The following is a 16,655-nucleotide window of genomic DNA, read 5'->3' as shown; positions in this document are numbered from 1 at the left end:
GCATTTGCCTTCCTAACTACTGATTCAACCTGCAAGTTTACCTCTAGAGAATCTGGACTAGAACTCCCACATTTCCGCACTTCAGACTTCTGCATGACCTCACACTTTCCCATGTTGTACTCCATCTCCCACTTCTTTGCCCACTCTCTTAACCTGTCCAAATCCTTCTGCAGCCTCCCCAGCTCTTCAATACTAACTATCCCTCTACCTATCTTTGTATCGTCTACAAAGTTAGCCAGAATGCCCTCAGTTTGTTCAGCTACATCATTAATGTGGTCTGAAAATGTGTTGCTGGTTAAAGCACAGCAGGTTAGGCAGCATCCAAGGTACAGGAAATTCGACGTTTCGGGCCAGAGCCCTTCATCAGCCCTGATGAAGGGCTCTGGCCCGAAACATCGAATTTCCTGTTCCTTGGATGCTGCCTAACCTGCTGTGCTTTAACCAGCAACACATTTTCAGCTCTGATCTCCAGCATCTGCAGACCTCACTTTTTACTACCTCATTAATGTATAAAGTGAAAAGTTGTGGTCTCAACACTGATCCTTGTAGAACACCACTAGTCACCGGCTGCCATCCTGAGAAAGATCCTTTTATCTTCACGCTCTGCTTTCTGCCAGACAGCCAAGTTTCTATTCATGCTGGCACCTTGACTCTCACACCACGGCCCTTATATGCCTCATATGTAGCACCATGTTAAAGACCTTCTTGAAGTCCAGACAGATAACTTACATTGACTGTCCTTGGTCTAATATGGTAATTATTTCCTTGAAAGAAGTCTAGCGGGCTTGTCATGACCTCCCCTTGATGAAACCATGATGACTTTGCCCTACTTTATCATTCAGAAATCTCATCCTTCACAATGGACTCCAGGATCTTACCCACAACCGAGGTTAGGCAATTGGCCTGTAATTTTCCATCTTTTGCCTTACTCACTTTTTAAACTAGTGACTTTCCAGTCCTCTGATTCTATCAATTCCAGAAAGATCACTACTAATGTTTGTACTCTCTCTTCAGCTATCTCCCTTAGAACTTTGGGGTGTAGTCCATCTGATTTATCCTTCAGGCCATTCAGTTTTTCTAGCACCTTCTCTTTGGTGATGGCAACCATACTCAGCTCTGCCCCCTCACTCTCTTGAATTTTAAGATATTACTCGTGTCTTCCACTGTGAAGACTGACAAAATAATTACTCAGTTCCTCAGCCATTTCCTTGTTCCGCACTACCATCTCCCCAGCATAATTTTCCAGCGGTCCAATGTCCACTTTTACCTCTCCTTTGCCCTTTATATATCAGTTTTTCATCTTCACTGGTCTCCCTGGATCACAAAATACCTGAAATCAAGCTATAAATGCCTGGCTCCTCTCAGCACCTCCCCATAGAATGCATTGGAATTGGGAACATTTTGATACCCACAGCACAGTATCTTGCCATGTTTCTGCATCATGACCCAACATCACTCATTCCAAGAGTGCTCTTAAGTAGATTATTTTAACTCCATCTAAAAGGTTTTGCATGCTTTTAAGAGGTCTGTCATGACTCAGGAATTACTTTTTCTTTGGAAAATCAGTTATGAGCAAAGTAATTTTGAAGTTACATTTGTTAACCAGGTGGGGAGCAAGTCTGGTGTGTACATCCAGACTGTCTTGCAATTCTCACCCCAGCCTCCCAAAATCACTTACCCACAGATCAGCCAGGTTCAAAGTCTAATTCCCAGTGAATGTGGAATTGATTTCACCTGTAATTTCATCATCATTCAATGGTCAAGGAAAGTGGTAGATCTTGGATTTCCAGTTTCTGATTACTTTTCATTGACTCCCTCCTGGAAACTGCATCTATAATGTCAGGGAGTGATAAGGTGTCAGTCATTTCATTCTGGGATGAGAAACTTGTTAGACATATGTGAATCTTGGAAATCCTTAACCTTTCTTCAGGGGGACCTTAATCATGGAGTAAAAATGTGGCTAACAATAAGATTCCCAGGCACCAAGGGAGTAAAGGATGTCAGATTGAGCTGCAGAATCAAGGCAGATGTGTAGACATGCCCTTATTGTAGAGTAGGCATGCTTCAATTGTCACGAGAACAGAATAGATACCCTTCAGCATGCAGAGTCTAGATGAATAACCTATGACAGAATTGGATGGTAAGTCACTGATGTGAACTATCAAAACCCAGAAGAGATCACCAGGATAGAATGAGAATGAAAAGTTTTGCAAAGAAAGTTTGAGAAACCTTAAAGAGCAGCCCTCTGCAAGTAAGTACAACACGTTTTTAAGATCTGCAAGTCTTTTTATTTACTCCATTCAAACAAAAATAGGTTTATAAGCTCAAATATTGGCCATACAGTGATATTCCCAAACCACAGAAATACACTTTACATAAGGAGGAGACATTCAGCAAACTAGATAGTGGAAGCAGATCTTAGCAGTGGCCATTGTGAAATAACAACATCTTAAACATTCTCTTTTTCTTGTATAGAACAGGACTGAACATTTGCAGCGGGTCTAATTTCACAAGTATACTTCAAACCAACATATTAGTCCAAGATGGAAAACATCTGCTCCATGTTTAAGATCTTTGTTGTATAGTAGAGAACTTGAGGATTGTTGAAAAAAGACATTTTGTTGAAGCCTATGATTTTGCACACATGAGAATTTACAAAATGTACCGAAGTAAAGGCAAACCAACATTTTTACTTTATAAAGAAAGTGCTGATTGGTTGGTAAGTGCATTCTGACTGGTAGAGACATTGCCATGGAGAATGTATAGATAACCCTCAGTGTGCAGAGTCTAGATTAATAACCTGTTAATTATGACTGACTGTTAGCTGCCAAGCTTTGATTCAATTTTAAACAAGATAGCTGACTTGGACTGATCAAAGTTTTGCCCTAATAAACCAGAGAAAGGCTGTCACACTTGTTGAGTTAAATCAGGCACATTATGTTTTTTCCATGACAAAGGATAGGATCCTATATAATAATGCATATGATTATTCCAGTAACCTGTACATGCAAATGCACCATACTGTGAGCCAGAGTGATAATATAAATTGGTTGTCGGCATAATTCACAAACCTACTCTGTGCATGCAAACTCACAGCACACTGTCCGACATTAGAAATGCTTCTACAATAGAAAACATTTGCTACATTCTCTTAAGTGTGCAAAAATTTACCCTGATGACCAATTTAGGATTGTCAGTAAGTTCTGCAGTACAGAACACTCGCACATATTGAAATATATATCGATCACAATCCGCTTGCCAAACAATCAGTACCTTCCTCTCACAAAATATTAATGTTGGTTTCTCTTTTGGTATTTTGGAATTTGTCTTGATGAGTGTAAGACAAAAAATGTATTCTCTCTCAGCTATGCTCAACATTTATTATATTTAATCATATTCTTATTTAATATTTGGGCATTATTATTAGGCTTAAACAATGTCAGCAGTCCTCTGATACTTGGGGCAATTATTTTAAATCTTGTTCTCATGATGCTGAATGTTTGACTGACATTGAGTTTGAACCAGCCAATTTATAATTGATTTTTTTCCCAATTGACAACAGAGTGAATAAATCCGTTCTTATAAATCATTGCTCCAGAAATTTTACAAATACGATAGATTAAGAAATCTCAAGTAGGTTCAGTGTTTTTATGAAACTAGTCAGCCAGATTCTTTTTGGTAAATTCAGAAACTTCATGACTTTGTGTACAAAATTCAAAATCCATTCATACTTCTTCCAATTTGAGTGCAGGACTCCTGCATAGTACGCAATGCCAGTTATGTATACATTGTGTGTCAGTGACGCTTTGTGCAGCTTTGGAGCATCCCAAGTTGCCCAGCAATAGCCATCCTCTCCAAGATTCCAATGATGCTCACTGCCTATGTGATATAATCACATCACCCCATCCCATCCTTTCTTGTGCCTTTGCATCTTAACTTTTAGTTAAACACTGAATGTTGCTGGTTAAGCAATTTGCATTAAATGTGATATCTGGGCCATGTACGTTTCTCCTGCAATGCTCGGCAGCATCAAATGATAAAGTATACAGAGTGTCTGGTAACCCAACATGACAATGATGGAAAATCAGAATATCTTTCTTGTTCTGCTGAATCTTTAGCAGGATTCCACAAATTGTGGCCCTCAAGATATTGCAGAAATAGGGTCAAATGACACAGGCAATGCCAGCGTAGGAGCTGAGTTGGCTGACCTATACAAAGCAGAAGGCTCTAATCAGTTCCTCAGCCTCTGGGGTGATGGAGATTGTACAAAGACAGTGATCATGGGGCTCACACACTTGCTGCCCACTATTCAGGGAGGGGGGAAATGGGAGACAGCTTGATGGAGAAAAAAAATCCATTTTGTGGGTGAAAATAGGCACCTGAGTGAAACTTAACACACCTGAAAATTCTGCACTCGCCTTAGAAACAAGGAATCTTCAAAATAACACCACTCCTACATTCTAAGATTTGTGGGCAAGAGAATGTCCATCCAGTGCATAACATGTGGTGAGGCTGATGGTTTCAGATCACTGTCACTGCACGTCATTCACTCTTAACATACCGCAAGTCTCCAGCATAACGAGAGAAAAGCAAAAGAAACAACAGAATCAACAAAGAAAAATTTCCAGCCCTTTGCCTTTGACTCATGTAAAGACTGAAAAGTAGAGGATTCAAATCTAACTGATGTACATTCTCAGTTTCAAGTTAGTTTAATAAGTCCAATTCTGATCATTCAGTGCCTCACTGTCCTTAAATACATTCTGGCTAACTATGGTACAATTTTTTAAACTGGTCATCTTGACTGAAACTTAATGCAATCAAAGGGGATCTGGAATAATAAACAGTACGTCAAGAAAGTGGATACATGGAACAACTCATTCTTAATGCGATTTGAAGCACTTGGAGATTTGTGTTTGAAGTGTGAAGATGGAATATTATGTACTAAATTAATTTCAAAGTATCCTTCAAAAGCTTTCAGAAGAAATGCCAAATTAAAAAGTTTCCAATAATACAAACTTACACACTGCTTTTTTATAAAATGGTTACCGTAATTTTTGTCAAAGCAGTATATTCTTCCATGTGACTTCTCACATCTGTACAATTTTTTAAATATAAAAATAGCCTTCAGTATCGTCCCGTAGGATTGCTATTCAATTGCTACAAAAATTTTCACTGCCTCCAAGCATCACATGTACAGACTCAGTTACCTGTTTACACACAAATCATTCTGTGTTGTGTTTAAATTAAAAAAATCCCTACAAAATGCATCGAAAATCCATTTCTTGCATCAAACAACTTTTGGGGGGGGGGAAAGAAACCTTTGCTTTTTGTAGTAAAATTAATCCACATTTAGTTTTTTGCTCAAACAATTGGTTGTTGCTGTTTTCAATCTTTTAACAAACCACTGCTAACATCTGGCCACAATAAGCAAGACATTATCAAAGCAAGAACACAAGAGGGAAACCTAAAAATCTGAACAAAAACTTCACTGAAAAGAATTTTACTTTCGACTATATACATCTTTGCCAGAAGGTGTTGTACTCAATGCCCCTTCTTCACTGAGGATCCCAAGAAACCTCAGGTTGAGAATCTTCAGCTGGTCATCCAGTTCCATTCGAACAATTCCATCCTCACCATCAATACTGAGCAGCATACCTGTGGCTTCCCGATCTTCACCTAGAATCACCTTCACCTACAGACAAAAATGTTGTACACAGTTGAAATATCTACAGCTTTCTATTTCTTTAATTAGTACAACGTACAAAGCTTCACAGTTCCGGCACCCAATCCATAGCATCTAGCACTCCGTAACCAGTTGGAGGGCATCAAAGTGGATAACAGGTCCACACAAGCAGACATGACAATCTTACAGCTGAGTGTCTTCCCAATAAGATTGCATTAAGATTCTGAATTACCACAGGAGTTGAGAAGAACATAAAATGTTTTATGTTTTTCTCTCAAATTTTCATCATGAGTTTCTTATACCCAATTCCACATATATAACATGTGCTCTTTAAATGTAAGCTCTTTCTTTCTAAGTCCTTGCTAAGAGTACAAGTTTAATACAATAAAAGATATTTAGAAAAAGCTTTGTGATCCTCACAGAGATACAATGCAAGATTTACGTGGGAAAGCAATGGTGGAGTGATAACATTACTGACTAATAATCCAGAAATCTAGGCAAATGTTCTGAAGCTTGGGTTAAAATCCCACCATAGCAGATGGTGAAATTTGAATTCAATTTTAAAAATATGTTATAGCGTCAATGTGATGTACAGGATGGAAACAGACCCTTCGGTCCAACCTGTCCATGCCAACCAAATATCCTAACCTAATCTAGTCCTATTTACCAGCACTTGGCCCATATCCCTCTAAACCCTTCCTATTCATATACCCATCCAAATGCCTTTTAAATGTAATTGTACCAGTCTCCACCAGTTCCTCTGGCAGTCCATTCCATACACGCACCACCCTCTGTGAAAAAGCTGCCTCTTCGGTCTCTTAAATTTTTCCCCTCTCACCCTGAACCAATGCCCTCTAGTTCTGAACTATCCCATTCCAGGGAAAAGACCTTGTGTATTCACCCTATTCCATGCCCCTCATGATTTTATAAACCTCTATAAGATCACTCCTCAGCCTCCAAAGCTCCAGGGAAAACAACCCCAGCCTATTCAGCCTCTCCCTATAGCTCAAATCCTGTTACTGAAATGTTTGCTTAATGGTGACAATGTAACCACTGTCAATTGCTATAAAATCCTGTCTGGTTCACCAATGTCCTTTGTGGAAGGAAATTTATCATCCTTACCTGGTCTGGCCTACACAAACTCCAGGCCCACAGCAATGTGGATGACTTAACTGTCTTCTGGACAATTAGGTCTGACAATAAATGCTGCCTGAGCCAGCAAAGTGTACACAGCCTGTGCACCCTGAAGCCAACATAATGGGCAATGTACTCCTCAACCTCTTCCCACAGCACAGTCATGAAAGTCAGATCAAGATAACATAGTCGTCACTAAATAACTCATTTACTCCATGGTTTACCCTCTCATTGACTGACACATAACTCACTCAATTGTGGACAAAAGTGTTCAGTTGTAATCTGTTTCACAACTTGTTAAATTGCAGAAGAAGGAAGCCATTAACATTAGTAATAAATGGGCAGTACAATGCATTTTGTTTTTAAACTGAAGGGCCAGTTATAGGTATCTGTTCCTGCATGATAAGTGATCCAGAAGACTATATCAGCTGACTAATTATATTACACTAGACAAGACCACATAACCTACCCCCACCAGAACCCAGCCAATAATAAAGTTATCCAGGTAATGCAATATGCTTCAAAGCAAACAGTTTTTGAAAAGAAATACCAAAGGTTTTCAGCAGGTTTATATATTTATAAACTATTCTCAAATTAATACACTTACATCAGTGAAACTGAATCACTGAACCAAATGGCTTATGTACCACTAGACTGAGCAGGCAGTCAGTGCTGGATATACGTGCAGCTGCCCCCTGTCAAACAAGCATTCCATTTTGGATACAGATGAGGGGGATGGCTTTGTAGGTAACAGCAGCAGCACAGAGCAGTGACATCACGACTGGCTCTGCTGTACAGAGAGGGGGGCAAAGCATAGTAAAGCAATAGTAATTGGAGATTCAATGGTCAGGGGCACAGACAGGTTCTTCTGTGGCTGTGAGACATATTCCAGGATGCTATGTTCCTCCCTGGTGCCAGGGTCATGGATGTCTCTGAGCAGATACAGAGCATCCTGAAACAGGAAGATAAAGCAACAGAAAGATAAAACAAACAGAAGTCATTATCCATATTGGCATAAATGACATAAGTAGGAACAGTGACAAGGTTCTGCAGGTAAATATGCACGTCGAGTCCGTGATTAAGAAAGCGAATGCAATGTTGTCATTTATCTTAAGAGGGTTGGAATATAAAAGCACCATTGTGCTACTGAGACTTTATAAAGCTCTGGTTAGGCCCCATTTGGAGTACTGTGTCCAATTTTGGTCTCCACACCTCAGGAAGGACATACTGGCACTGGAAAGTGTCCAGCGGAGATTCACGCGGATGATCCCTGGAATGGTAGGATCCTGGGATTGTATTCATTGGAGTTTAGAAGATTAAGGGGAGATTTAATAGAAACTTATAAGATAATACATGGCTTGGAAAGGGTGGACGCTAGGAAATTGTTTCCGTTAGGTGAGGAGACTAGGACCATGGACACAGCCTTAGAATTAGAGGGGGTAAATTCAGAACAGAAATGCAGAGACATTTCTTCAGCCAGAGTGTGGTGGGCCTGTGGAATTCATTCCTGCGGAGTACAGTGAAGGCCGGGACGCTAAATGTCTTCAAGGCAGATTGATAATTCCTTGTGACATCAAGAATTTAAGGCTACGGGGAGAATGCGGGTAAGTGGAGTTGAAATGCCCATCACAGAACAGGAAATTCGACGTTTCGGGCCAGAGCCCTTCATCAGGAATTTTCGGGCTCTGGCCCGAAACGTCGAATTTCCTGTTCCTTGGATGCTGCCTAACCTGCTGTGCTTCAACCAGCAACATATTTTCAGCTCTGATCTCCAGCATCTGCAGACCTCACTTTTTACTTGAAATGCCCATCAGCCATGGTTGAATGGCGGAGTGGACTCGATGGGCCGAATGGCCTTACTTCCACTCGTATGTCTTATAGTCTTATCAACAATTCAGGGCGTTAAGTAGTAAACTGAAAAGCAGGACCTCCAGGGTAATAATCTCAGCATTCCTCCCCATGCACTACTGAGACTAAGAACTGAGGCAGAAAACAATTAAATACGTGGCGAAACAGCTGGGGTAAGGGGAAGGGCTTCAGTTATGTGGATCATTGGGATATCTTCCAGGGAATGTGGAACCTGTACAAGGAGGATCTAAATGGAAGGCCACCAATATCCTAGAGGGAGGATAGTGTCACTCAGGAAGGTTTAAACAGTAGATCAGGAAAAATAGATACCGGGGAAAGAGCTTGAGACTAAGGCAAATATAAGTAAGAGGACGAGTAGCCGGGGAAGAGATTGCTGAGCTTAGCAGAACTGGAAGCTTGAACTGTATTTGCTTCAATGCAAGAAATATAACAGACAAGATGAATGAACATTAGAGCCTGGATTAATGCTTGCAATTATGATGTTGTTGCTATCATACAGACATAGTTGAATGAGGGACAGCAGCTGTCAGCGTAATATTCTGCTATGTTGATGTTTAAGACAAAACAGATGAAGCAAGAGAGGTTTGGGAGTTGCATTACTGGTCAGGGAGCATATTCACAGCTGTGTTCAGGGAGGACATCCTGGAGGGATCGTGCAGTGAGACATTATGAGCAGAGCTCAGGAATAGGAAGGGTGCAATCACAATGCTGTCATTACAGTGCACGACAGGCCCTTTCAGCCCTCAATGTTGCGCCGACCTGTGAAACAAATCTGAAGCCCATCTAACCTACACTATTCCATCATCATACATATACTTATCCAATGACCATTTAAATGCCCTTAAGATTGGCAAGTCTACTACTCAGGCCATTCCACACCCTTACTACTCTCTGAGTAATGAACCTACCTCTGACATCTGTCCTATATCTATCACCCCTCAATTTAAAGCTATGTCCCCTCATGGTAGTCATCACCATCCGAGGAAAAAGGCTCTCACTGTCCATCCTATCTAAACCTCTGATCATCTTGTATGCCTTTATTAAGTCACCTCTTACAACTTTTTCCTCTCCAACGAAAGCAGCCTCAAGTCCCCCAGCCTTTCCTCATGAGACCTTCCCTCCATACCAGGCAACATCCTGGTAAATCTCCTCTGTACTCTTTCCAGTGTTTCCACATTTTTCCTATAATGCGACGACTAGAACTAGCCGCACCAGAGTTTTATACAGTTGCAACATGACCTAATGGCTCCGAAACTCAATCGCTTTACCAGTAAAAGCTGACACACCATACGCCTTTATAACAACCCTATCAACCTGGGTGGCAACTTTCAGGATCTATACACATGGACACAAAAATCTCTCTGTTCATCCACACTGCCAAGAATCTTACCATTAGGCTAGTACTCTGTTACTCATTCCAAAGTGAATCACCTCACACTTTTCCACATTAAACTCCATTTTCCACCTCTCAACCCAGCTCCGCAGCTTATCTGTGTCCCTCTATAACCTGCAACATTCTTCTGCACTGTCCACGACACCACTGAATTTAGTATCATCAATAAATTTACTAACCCATCTTTCTACGCCCTAGTCCAGGTATTTTTTAAAGGGACAAGCAGTAATAGCCCCAAAACAGATCCTTGCGGTACGCCACTAGTAACTGAACTCCAGGACAAACATTTCCCACCAACCACCACACTCTGTCTTCTGTCAGCTAACCAATTTCTGATCCAAACTGCTAAATCACCCTCAATCCCATGCCTCTATTTTCTGTAATAGCCTACCGTGGGGAAGCTTATCAAACGCTTTACTGAAATCCATATACACCACATCAACCACTTTACCCTCATCTACCTGTTTGGTCACCATCTCAAAGAACTTAATAGAGTTTGTGAGGCATGACCTACCCTTTGCAAAACTGTGTTGACTATCTCTAATCAAATTATTCCTTTCTAGGTGATTATAAATCCTCTCTCTTATAATCCTTTCCAACACTTTACCCACAACTGAAGTAAGGCTCACTGGTCTATAATTACCAGGGACGTCTCTACTCCCTTTCTTGAACAAGGGGACAATAATTGCTATCCTCCAGTCTTCTGGCACCATTTCTGTAGATAATGATGACAAAGATCAAAGCGAAAGGCTGTGCAATCTCCTCCCTAGCTTCCCAGAGTATCCTAGTGTAAATCCCACCTGGCTTCGGGGACTTAGGTATTTTCACACTTTCCAGAATTGCTAACAGCTCCTCCTTATGAACCTCAATCCCGTCTAGTCTAATATTACTTGCGATTGTTCTACAGACCTCCCAGCTGCCAGCAGGAGATAGAAGAGGAGGAATGTAGTAAGATTCTGGAAAGATGTGAAAATAATAGAGTTGTTGTGGTGAGTAATTTTAACTTCCACCCCCCCCACCCCACACACACTGACTGGTACTCCGAGTGCTGGGATTTTGGATGGGGAGCAATTTGTTAAGTATATCCAGGAGGGTTTTGTTGAAACAGTACGTGAATAGTCCAGCGGGGGAGGTGTTGTGTTGGACCTGATATTGGGAAATGGGCCTGGCCAGGTGATCAACGTTACAGTGGGGAAGCATTTTGAGAATATTTCTGTAAACTTTTCGATGCTTATAGATAAGGACATCAGCGGATGTTGGATGAAGGTGGGGGAAGGCCAACTACAACCGAACGAGCCAAGAATCGGGGAATGTGGATTGGGAGCAACTATTTGAGGATAAAAATCACATCTGACATTTCTTTTAAAGACAATTGATTAGTGTGCAAGACAGGCATGTTCCTGTGAAAATTAAGGAAAGGAATGGCAGGATTTGGGAACCTTGGATGACAGGGAAATTATCAGCTTATTCAAAAAAAAGCAAGTGTACCCAAGCTCGAGGCAACTAAAAACAGATGAAATCCTTGAAGAATATAGAAAAATTAGGAAGGAGTTCAAATGGGGAGTTAGGCAGGGACTATGAAATTTTGTTTGTCAGCAGGGTAAGGAGAATCCTAAAGCATTTTATATATATATTATGAGCAAAAGGATAGCTAGGCAAAGAGTAGGCTCACTCAAGGATAAAGGAGGGAGGTTATGTGTGGAAGTGGGTGAGATCCTTAATGAATACTTTACATTGGTATTCACCAAAGAGAGGGACACGAAGGATGTTGAGGTTAGGAGAACATGCGTGAATACTCCCGGTCAGTCAACATAATGAAGGAGCAAGTGTTGGGTGTCTTGGAATGTATTAAGGTAGACACGTCCCGAGATGAGATCTATCTCAGGATCAGGTGGGAAGCAAGGGAGGAAATAGCTGGGCCCTTAATAGATATCTTTGCATCCCCTTTGGCCTCAGGTGAGGTTTCAGAAGACTGGAGAATGGCCAATGTTGTTCCTTTGTTTAAGAAGGGAAACAGAAATAAACCAGGTAATTACAGACCGGTGAGCCTTACATCAGTAGTGGGGAAGCTGTTGGAGTAGATACCGAGACACAGAATTTCTTCACATTTGGAAGCAAATAGGCAGCGTGGGATTGTGGACAGAAGGTCATGTCTCACCAATCTGCTTGAGTCTTGAGGTGACAAGAATGATTTGAGGAGAAAGGGCAGTGAGTGGGTGTTGTAAACAGGACTTTAGTAAGGCAGTTGATAAAGTACCTCATAGCAGGCTAATACGAAAGATAGAGTCTCGTGGGATCCGGGGTGAGCTAGCTAGATGGATACAAACCGGCTTGGTCATAGAAGGCAAAGAGCTTTCGTGGAAGGGTGTTTTTCAGAATGGAGATCAGTAACTAATGGCTTACTGCAGGGATCAATGCTGGGACCCTTGTTGTATATAATTTATATTAAATGATCAGGAAGCAAATGTAGGTGATCTGATTAATAAATTTGCAGACACCACCAAAACTGGGGAGTTATAGATAGTGAGGAGGATTGTGAGTGGGATTTAAATAGACAGCATATTTGGGTAAAGAAATGACAGATAGAGGTCATGCATTTTGGAAGGTCAAATTCAGATGCAAATTATACAATAAATAGCAGAACCCTGAGGTGCAGTGACATAGTGAGGGATCTACAGATCCCTGAAAGTGGCAACACAAGTGGATAAGGTGGTCAAGAATTCATACACATCATGCTTGTCTCTCCATCAGCTGGGCAGTGAATACGTTGGCAAATTATGTAAAAAACTTTAGTTAGGCCACATTTGAAATATTTCACACAGTTCTGGTAGCCAAACTACCAGAAGGACATGGAGGCTTTGGTGAGGATGCACAGAAGGTTTATCAGGATATTGCCTGGTCTGAAGGGTTTTAGTTACAAGGAGAGGTTGGATAAACTTGGATTGTTTTCGCTGGAAAAATGGAGGCTGAGGTCTACAAGATTATGAGAAGCATAGATAGGGTGGATAGTCAGAGGCTTTCTCCCAGGTTGGAAAGGTCAACTACAAGAGTAGACAGGTTCAAGGTGAGAGGAGAAAGTTATGGGGAAAAGTGCAGGAAGAATTTTTCACAAGAGGGTGGTGGGTGTCTGGAACACACAGGCAGTGGACATGTTGGAAGCAGGTATGTTAGCAAGGTTTAAGGCATATCTTGATAGATATGTGCAGGGGAACCTCGGTTATCTGGATTTGATAGGCGGGCACTATTTCATTCGGATAATCGATTATTCAGTTAATTGATCACATGCCTTTTCTCTGGGGGCCAGAGATTTTAATGTCTACTCCCTATTCAGGAGACTGCAGCAGCACACAGTGCACAAGACCCTGCCCTCAACATGCCACCTTCCCCCCCCCCCCCCCCCCCACCACACTCCGAACCCATCCTCGCTCCTGCCCAACACTGCCTCACCCACCTCCGTAGATACTCACCCCCTCTCTGGGGCAGCTGGACTGGACACCAACAACCATACTGTTGCAGTTGCCTTTGTGGGTTAAGTCTCCAAATAACACGCACACACAGTCATAGAGATGTACAGCATGGAAACAGACCCTTCGGTCCTATTCGTCCATGCCGACCAGATCCTCCAACCCAATCTAGTCCCACCTGCCAGCACCCGGCCTATGTGCCTCCAAACCCTTCCTACTCATATATTCATCCAAATGCCTCTTAAATGTTGCAATTGTACCAGCCTCCACCACTTCCTCTGGCAGCTCATTCCATACACATACCATTCACCGTGTGAAAAAGTAGGAGTCTTTTATATCTTTCCCCTCTCACCCTAAACCTATGCCCTCTAGTTCTGGACTCCCTGACCCACAGACATAACTTTTTACTCCAACATTTTGACAGGTTCCACCTTTGCCGGGTACAGGACAATGTTGGAGGGAATATCTGGGGAAGGGTGGTGGGTTTAGGGTACACCCCTGTGTAAAACTCCAGGGAAAGTGTGTGTGTGTGTGTGTGTGTGTGTGTGTGTGGGGGGGGGGGGGGGGGGGGGGGGGGGCGGGGGCGGGGGAGGGGTGGCAGGAGTTCAGTCATTTGGAGACAGTGCCTGTTTAACCACTGTCAACAAAAGACGCGATCACTGTTGGAAACACGTCTTTGAAGTAATATTTCCATTGGGACCTCGAGATCTCCTTCGGATAATCCAATTTTCAGATAATTGGTATTTGGATAATCGACTTTCTTCTGTAAACGGGAGGCAAACAGAGAGATAGATTGCATGGGCAATAAACAGGCTTAAATAAGGATTAAAAATCAGCACAGGCTTGGTGGATCCAAGGGCAGTGTTGTTTTTTTTTATACACACAATATATGATTTTTCCCATAAAATATCAATCTAATATCAGCATTTATTTGCATGACTTACATTTTTATGAATTTCTTGCTTGGCGTTTGAGTGGTGTTAATGCTGAGCAGTAGGATATTTCAACAATTTCGAACTTCCATGTTTGGTTTGATGCAGAGTACACATTTCGTTGACTCATTCGCAACAACGAACTCAAAAAAAAACTACTCTCTTTACCCATTCAATTAAGTTCTTCTTCTTCCAAAGTTTTAACAATTAAAATCTAATTAAGGCTAGCTGTTTTCTAACAAACTACATCCACATTAATTGAGCCAGGAGAAACTATTTAATGTCCAACTCTTACAGCAAGGTGAAAGAGGAAGCTTTCATCACCATTGATCTGAGCTTAGTTTGACCAAAATAATGCGAGATATTGCATTTTGGAAAAGTGAACAAGGGCAACACATTTTCAGCAAGGGCAGGACTTACACAGTTAAGTGTTGTCGAACAGAGAGACCAAGGACTTCAGGTAGATAGTTCTTTGAAAGTTGTGTCACAGGTACACAGGGTCATTAAGAAGGTGATTAGCATACTTGCTCAGACTACTGAGTATGGGAGTCTAGATTAGAGTGGTGCTGGAAAAGCACAAGTCAGGAAGTATCTGAGGAGCAGGAAAATCATGTTTCGGGCAAAAGCCTTTCATCAGGATCCAGCATCTGCAGTCCTCACATTTGCCTACTGAGTATAGGAGTTGGAATCTCATGTTGAGGTTGTGCAAGGCATTGATGGTATACAGTGTACAGTTCCAGTTGCCCTGCTGTAACTGGAGAGGGTTCAAAAAAGATTTACCAGGATGTTGCTGGAACTGGAGAGTTTGAGTTATAGGGAAAGGCTGGGACATTTTTCACTTGAGCATAGGAGGTTGAGGGGTGACATTATAGAGGTTTACAAAATCATAAGGGGCATAGAGGTGGTGAGGGTGGGGAGAGTTCAAAATGAGGGGGGCATAGTTTAAGGTGAGAGGAGGAAGATTTATAAAGGAACCCAAGGGACAATTTTTTCCACAGGGTGGTTCTTTTGTGGAATGAACCATCAGAGGAAGCGGTATACACTGGTTCAGTTACAACTTGGACACGTATATGAATAGGAAAGTTTGGGAGGAACATGGGCCAAATACAGCCAAGTGTGACTAGTGTGGTTTGTCATTGGTGAGTTGGATCAAAGGGTCTCTTTCCAAGCTGTATGACTCAATGATTATGACTGTAAAATACCATAAGTGAATGTTCTGTGCCTAAACCCATAATCCACCTAACTCACACATCCCTGGACACGACGGACAATTTTGCATTGCCAATCCATCGAACAATCTTTAGACTGAGAAGAAACTGGCGGAAACCCACGTAGACATGGAGAGAATGTGCAAAGTCCACACAAACAGTCGTCAGCGGCTGGAACAGAACCCAGATCCTTGGCACTGTGAGGCAATGCAAACCAGAGTCATTTGCTGCCCCAATTTTACTGATCTTTTCCAAGGCTTTTTGTGACTGATCAGAATATGGGTGTTGAGCTTCATGAGGAATGGGGAAACAAAGATTATAACAGACAATTTTATAGATTGTAAAGATCAAAAGGAGTTTCTGCAGCAACTCAGGCACAGGTGGTTAGCAGCAAGTTGGCTCTTACCTTATCACTTTTCATAGGGGTGACAGGTTCAAGATGTTCACTCGAGATGCTGACTACTTTGTCAGTGTCAGACAGATACACGGAGCAAAGGCCACCCTACAGGGAAAAAAGATTTAACATTCCTTCAAAACTACAAAGCATTAAAAGTTTACATTCCCCTCCTGAACCATAAAAGTTTTCCCATTTTCTCTACAGATTTGTCCACACAATGGTCAGTGCAGTAATTGAACCCAACAAACAGTTCTTTCACTCAGTTAATATTTGGTGCAACTAAAGCTGTAGCAAATTTCAGCATGTCTTTTCACCCGATGGCTCAGCTGAACAGACAATAAAGAATGCAAATAGTAAGCATAATTCTACAATCCAATATCTTTTGAGAGATATTTGGTCCTGCAAGTTCAAAACTGCACATCTTTGACCAGTTAGAAGGAGCCTGCACTGAATATCCCATATTTGGGGGAATGGTAGTGTTGTGTAAATGCCATGACTAATCGACACACTCTCACAATTGCTCTGGGAAGACAAGTTCAAATCCCATGACAGCAGCTGATGGAATTTAAATTTAA

General features: G+C 41.7%; 1 protein-coding gene across 1 annotated transcript in view; it reads right to left on the bottom strand.

Annotated features, from left to right (window-relative positions):
- Positions 1 to 2,265: 2,265 nt before the first annotated feature.
- The window catches only part of supt5h (SPT5 homolog, DSIF elongation factor subunit), a 79,139-nt gene continuing 64,749 nt past the window's right edge, over positions 2,266 to 16,655 (bottom strand). The window contains 2 exon segments of the mRNA XM_060856267.1: positions 2,266 to 5,692; positions 16,090 to 16,185. Of these exon segments, the coding sequence (XP_060712250.1) occupies positions 5,501 to 5,692; positions 16,090 to 16,185 (288 nt within the window). The 3' untranslated portion in view covers positions 2,266 to 5,500.

Source organism: Hemiscyllium ocellatum, chromosome 47 (genome assembly GCF_020745735.1).
Source record: "Hemiscyllium ocellatum isolate sHemOce1 chromosome 47, sHemOce1.pat.X.cur, whole genome shotgun sequence".
Lineage (NCBI taxonomy): Eukaryota > Metazoa > Chordata > Chondrichthyes > Orectolobiformes > Hemiscylliidae > Hemiscyllium > Hemiscyllium ocellatum.
This window is presented reverse-complemented; position numbering and strand designations above follow the sequence as displayed.